This window comes from Caenorhabditis briggsae (assembly GCF_000004555.2).
Source record: "Caenorhabditis briggsae complete genome, chrII, whole genome shotgun sequence".
NCBI classification, from domain to species: domain Eukaryota; kingdom Metazoa; phylum Nematoda; class Chromadorea; order Rhabditida; family Rhabditidae; genus Caenorhabditis; species Caenorhabditis briggsae.
In genome coordinates, this window is record NC_013486.2 from 15371408 (window position 1) to 15377768 (window position 6361).

Below are 6361 nucleotides of genomic sequence, written 5' to 3' on the forward strand. Positions count from 1 at the left end.
CTGAATTTCTGAATTTCTGAATTTCTGAATTTCTGAATTTCTGAATTTCTGAATTTCTGAATTTCTGAAATTTCTGAATTTCTGAATTTCTGAATTTCTGAAATTTCTAAATTTCTAAATTTCTGAATTTCTGAAATTTCTGAATTTCTGAAATTTCTGAATTTCTGAAATTTCTGAATTTCTGAAATTTCTGAATTTCTGAAATTCTGAAATTCTGAAATTCAGAATTTCAGAATTTCAGAATTTCAGAATTTCTAAATTTCTAAATTTCTAAATTTCTAAATTTCTAAATTTTTGAATTTCTGAATTTTTGAATTTCTGAATTTCTGAATTTCTCAATTTCTGAATTTCTGAATTTTTGAATTTCTGTATTTCAGAATTTCAGAATTTCTGAAATTTCTAATATTCGTATGGCCGAATCCTTTGAGTTTTTCTGTCTACGTGATTTTCTAGAAAAAAATTAATTTTCACTCTGATGTATGACAATAAATACTTTGTCATCAAAAATTCCGTTTTTTCGGATTTTTTTACAATTTCCGGGGGAAGTAAGGAAAATTGGATCGTCTGCCCGCAAATGTGAAATAATTGATAAGAGAATCACGTTTCGCCTTTTTTTTCTCTGCGTCTCCGTTTCCAGTGATTGTTCGTTGAGTAGCTCACATTCAGAAAATATTTTGAAATCGATTTTTCTAAATTCCCTGAAGTTTTAAAAATTTCTAAGTTTTTTGAATGAGTTCAGCGTGAAAAGAGGTTCGAAATGAGTATAAACAAGCCTAGGTTCCAGAATTTTCAGATATCGGCCCGAAAATCGGCCTAAAAGCCTGAAATTTTATTTTCACCACAACCTAGGCTTGTTTATACTCATTTTGAAGCTGGAATCTTGCAAAATGAAGTTGAATCTATGAAAACTGGTTTAAAGCAAGTTATGGTCATTTTTTTCCGAAAAAAAATTTGATTTCTGAATAACGGCCATAACTCTCGAAGTTTCAGTTGAATACGATAATTGATAAGTTTTCTGATTTTATCACATTTTTCGCTTCAAAATGAGTATAAACAAGCCTAGGCTCCAAATTTTCCAGATTTAGGCCCAAAAGCCTGAAAATCAATTTCCATCACAACCTGGGCTTGTTTATACTCATTTTGAAGCTCATAACCTGATAAATAAGAATGAATCCACAAAAACTAGTTAAACTATTATTAAAAACGTTATAGTAATTTTAGAAAGTTTCAATTTTTGCAAAAAAAATATTTTATTAAAAACTCGAAAAAATATCACGAAGCATCAATCAATCGAAACTGGGAATGGGACCTGGAAAAATATCAATTTTTCATCAAAATTTGGACCCGAGAACTCACAAAATTGGCAAGTTTTCGCACAAAAATCAATTTCCTGTTTCAGCGAACCCAAAAGATTTCTTAAACATCCGATTCTTGTCAATGGACACAAACTTTGGCCATTTTGATCCGTTTTATCTGAGCATTGCACTTCGCGGATTTTGTTTTCACGACAACACATTCCGTTTAGTACATTGATAGCCCCAACGGCACACAACCCACCAGTTGAAGCTGAAAATTTGAATTTTGGCTGGAAAAATTTGGTTAAATCTGATATTTATGAATCTAATAGTTTTTTATAAGTTTTTAGCTTCAAAATGAGTATAAACAAGCCTACGTTCCAGATAGTTCAGATTTCGGCTTAAAAACCGTCCTGAAAAGCCGGAAAATCAATTTTCAGCCAATCTAGGCATGTTTATACTCATTTCAAAGCAAAATACTTAAAAAATCTGTGAATTCAATCAAAAATCATGCTAGAATAGAATGTCGAGAGTTATGGCATTTTTTCAAAAGTCCAAATTTTTTGAAAATTTTTGAATAATATGATCATAACTTGTTAAAGAATAGTTTCCGACGCTTTTTATAGATACGGCCTTATTTTTCAGATTTTGAGCTTCAAAATGAGTATAAACAAGCCTAGGCCGGCAGAAAAATTGATTTTCAGGCCTTTAGGCCGATTTTCAGGCCGAAATCTAGAAATTTTAAACCTAGGCTTGTTTATGCTCATTTTGAAGCTCTTCTCACGTTGATTTTAATTTTGTCACTCAAAAAATCTGAAATCTCCTAGAGTTTTGAAAAAAAAAGATTCTTCAAAAAAAACTTGCGCCCGAATTCTCCTCCTTGTTCACAAATTGTCATTATATCCTTATCGGCCATGACAATAACAGACAGAGAAATTGCCAAAACTACAGTAGTCCGGAGCATTTTTGAACAAAAAAAAGTACTGATTTTTAGCTCTAGATTTTTCTTTTTATGGGATCCTAAAAATTTAGACTCCGCCCACTTTTTTTTTGAAAATCTCAAAACTATAAAATTTTTGGAAAATATCAAAAATCAGACAATTTTTTTGAAACAGCTGAATAAATATTGGAAATTTTTTTTCAAAAAATTAATTAAAGGATCAGCACCCTAAAACTTTTTTAAAAAATTTGTTCAGCTTTTTTTTAAACTGTGTGGAAGTTAGAAAAACACAGAGAAATCGTTTGAAAAAGTTTTGAATTTTGAAAAATAAGACAAAAAATCCAAATCGGAAGTTCTTTCTCAAGACTTCCAATACTACCTGGAGGTTCTATATGGATATAAAGGAATTGCTGGTGAGATACTGTACTTATCGCTTTTTTTTGAAGAATGAGCAGAATTCTATCAGTGGCTGATATGTTTGACACTCTTTTACTTGTCAAAAAATGCGAGGAATTTCTGGTTAATGATTCAAAATTGGGATTAAAAAAGAAGTTAGAATTGGCTGGAAATTATATGATGGAAGAGTTGAAAGTGAGTTTTTTAACTGGAATTAATTATATTGATTGATTTCAGAAAATGTGCTCGGATCAAATTAAATCAAGAGCGGATATTCGATCAGTCATTCCAGAGGATCCCAGTGAATTGGAACCAAAAATTGTTGCAGAGCTACTCAAAAAATCACTGGCTTTTGATTGAATTCGTGCATTTTTTTTTTAAATTTTATTTATTTTCTCATATGTCATAAAAATTTTATTTGTTATCTCTATTTATTCAAAATATGAAAAAATACTTAGAAAAACGGAAGTTGAACTTTCATTTCGTGTTGTTACCATTTGAAAGCTAACCGGAAATTTCAAATTTTAATTTTAATTAAATACAGGAAAGTTGCGAAAATTGAATTTTTGAAACTTTGATTCTCGATCACCCGGATCCAGGTCACCTGGTCAGGGTCACCCGGATCAAAGTCACCCGGATCCAGTTCACCCGGATCCAGGTCACCCGGTCAGGGTACCCGGATCCAGGTCAACCGGATCCAGGTCACTTGGTCAGGGTTACCCGGATCCAGGTCAACCGGATCCAGGTCACCTGGTCGGGTCACCTGGTCAGGGTCACCTGGTCAGGGTCACCTGGTCAGGGTCACCCGGATCGAGTTCACCCGGATCCAGGCCACCCGGTCAGGGTCACCCGGATCCAGGTCACCTGGTCAGGGTCACCCGGATCAAGGTCACCCGGATCCAGGTCAACCCGGTCAGGGTCACCCGGATCAAGGTCACCTGGATCCAGGTCACCTGGCCAGGGTCACCCGGATCAAGGTCACCCGGATCCAGGTCAACCCGGTCAGGGTCACCCGGATCAAGGTCACCTGGATCCAGTTCGCCCGCATCCAGGTCACCCGGTCAGGGTACCCGGATCCAGGTCAACCGGATCCAGGACCCAGGACCTAGGACCCAGGATCCCTGGGTCACCTTCTCTAGAGCCGAGAGAATGTGAGAACTGATTCTTCCTTTCATTTCCCTCTTCTTTTATATTACTCTCCCAAGGGTCAATGGTTTCTAAACCAATTCACGTAGTCGTTTTTATCTAGAATTTTAAATTTCTTTCGAAGTATTTTTTTTTCGACACGGGGTTCCTTTTTTAATTTTTTTTCGTCACGTTTAAATAAACTGGAATTTTTACTTTTGAAATCTGTGAAACTGCTTAAAAAGATCGTTCCTTCGAACCTAATTATCTCGTTTCCTGTTTGAGATATTTAAAATTTGTCAACTGATGAAATGCTTCTGATATCAAGACAAACATTTTCGTTTTCAAAATTTCTGAATATCTTTTACAGGAACCGAGATATATTTGGCCAAAGTTGAGAAATTATGGTTGTAATTTGTGGTTGGTTTACGCTCATCCGAATTTGAACCTTCTGGGCTTTAGTTTATATAAATACACCGGTTTTTAGTTTTTTATGTATATACGCCTCAGGCGCTTCAACACTGGGTGATTCGCGAAGGAATTTTCCAAACGGAAGACAACGATGTCTCTCGAAAAAGCAGTGTGTGATTTGTGTGAGTTACTGTAGCTACAGTAACTTTTTAAAGTCTAAAAATTTTCAGATATGGAGTCTCCAGAATATAAAAGTGCCAATACCACGAGTCCAGAGTACCAATTTAATTTAATTTGTTTATTGATTCTGCTGTGTGAAGTTAGATTTCTGCTCTTTCTACTGGCAGGTACAGTAATCGAAAAAAAAATTTTTCAGCCAAAAACACAAAAAAACCGTTTCAAAACACCCAAATAACCCGAAAACCACCAAAAAACTCTCAAAAATCTTGATTTTCAAAAAAGTGTACCAGATGGCTCAGTGGGATTTGACACCAAACTTTTCCGGTCCACAAGGCCAAAGTTCGATTCTTTCCGGGGTCAAAACTTTTTGATTTTTGTGTGGACCACAGAAATATAATTTTTGGTGTTCAAAATGACCGGAAAGTGTTTTTTGGAGAAAAAAATTTTCAGAGCTGGTTCTGGTATCTCTGCGGAGGTCTGATCCTTCTGGCAATCATCGGATCAATTGTCGGAAGTGTCTTGTGCTGCTGCCGTGGACGTGGCAGAGGTGAAACCGATCAATCGATCGATGAAGAGGCCAGTGAGCCGAGTGATCAGAGTCAGAAGCCTTGAGAACTCTAGAACTCTAAATAAATCTGCATAATTGGGTATAATAAAGAGAGATTTGATTGATTTTTTAATGTAAAATTTTGTGCTTTACATTTTTCTAGTTGACCGTTTTTTCTGGGATTTCTGGTTTTATAGATATAGCCCTAAAAACACTCTTAATAGGAGATATGGTGCATCGACCCGAAAATTTGAAATTTTCAGAATTTCTGTGAAAAAGTGTTAGAATTTTTAAATAGTTTCCAGTGTGAAATTTTGCGCTCTACATTTTTCTAGTTTACCGCTTTTCTCTAGGATCTCTAGTTTTTGAGATATTCCTTAATTACTGATGTGATATGGTGCATCGACCGCGAAAATATGAGCATTTTCGACCAACTGGGACTAATTGGAGCCATTTAAAAAGAAGCAGATGGTTCCTAATTAGTCGGTAGACAAAAGGAAAAAGTGATGCGGATAATCTAGGATACAGATATAATCTGAGCAATTAGGTGATGGGTGGGGTATCATTTGGCACCGTGCCAAAATAATTTCTAAAGGGGAAAAAATTAGTTTCTGAGCAATTTTCAGGCATCTAGGTCAAAATTAAAGATTTAGGGTCAAAAAAGGTACCAATATTATTTTATCAAGCTTTGAAAATCAATTTCGAAACAAAGATTCGTGAAAAAACGTTTAAAAGTCAGAGAGTGGTAGAGAACGAGAGTACGGCAAGAGAGTGAGAGACGCAGAGAACAGGAGGAGTCTCTCTCGCCCCCAATGGCATGCATGTTGCCCGGGAAACGAGAACATTATCAGCTTCGCTTTGACTTATCACTTGAAAATGGAAAAATATTTGTTCATGAATTTTTTTGGGATTTCTAGCTTCAAACTATTGTGCGTAGGAGACGTGGTGCATCGACCTGGAAACTGAAAATTTCCGGAACTTCAGGGAAACTTTTTTTTAAAATTAAATTTTTGGCAATTCTCTGGTTTAAAATTCAGTGCTCTACATTTTTCGATAGATTCTCTATTTTTTGAGATATAACCATAAACCGCTCTGAATTGGAGAAATGGTGCATCGATCCGAAAACTGGAAATTTACAGAATACCTGGGAGCACTTCTGTAAATCTAAAACCGTTTTCTAGTGTAAAATGTTGTGTTCTACACTTTTCTAGTTGATAGTTATTTTCTAGGATTTCTAGTTTTTTCGATATTCCATGATTATTGATGTGATATGGTGCATCGCACTTGGGTTTGAAGTGATTTGGAGCGTTTCAGGCCAATTTTAGCAATTTTCAGGATCACAAAGCATTCCGAAAATTCCAAAACTTCAGAAACTCTAAAAACTTTAAAATTTAAAAATTCTAGATTTTAGGCCCTATTCTAAACTACCGTAAAACCTCTAATAGAACGACACCCGGATCGTCCACT

General features: G+C 35.4%; 2 protein-coding genes across 2 annotated transcripts; one reads left to right on the forward strand and one right to left on the reverse strand.

The window, feature by feature from the left end:
- Positions 1 to 1286: 1286 nt before the first annotated feature.
- CBG24413 lies at positions 1287 to 2259 on the reverse strand (the record flags this gene model as incomplete). The annotated part of the gene is made up of 3 exons (XM_002632045.1): positions 1287 to 1309; positions 1357 to 1566; positions 2160 to 2259. 3 exons carry the CDS (start codon positions 2257 to 2259, stop codon positions 1287 to 1289), a joined length of 333 nt encoding a protein of 110 aa, XP_002632091.1.
- A 423-nt stretch (positions 2260 to 2682) lies between these two features.
- Positions 2683 to 4959, forward strand: CBG24414 (the record flags this gene model as incomplete). Its single annotated transcript, XM_002632046.1, has 5 exons — positions 2683 to 2826; positions 2869 to 2932; positions 3275 to 3782; positions 4244 to 4349; positions 4798 to 4959. 5 exons carry the CDS (start codon positions 2683 to 2685, stop codon positions 4957 to 4959), a joined length of 984 nt encoding a protein of 327 aa, XP_002632092.1.
- Positions 4960 to 6361: the final 1402 nt, after the last annotated feature.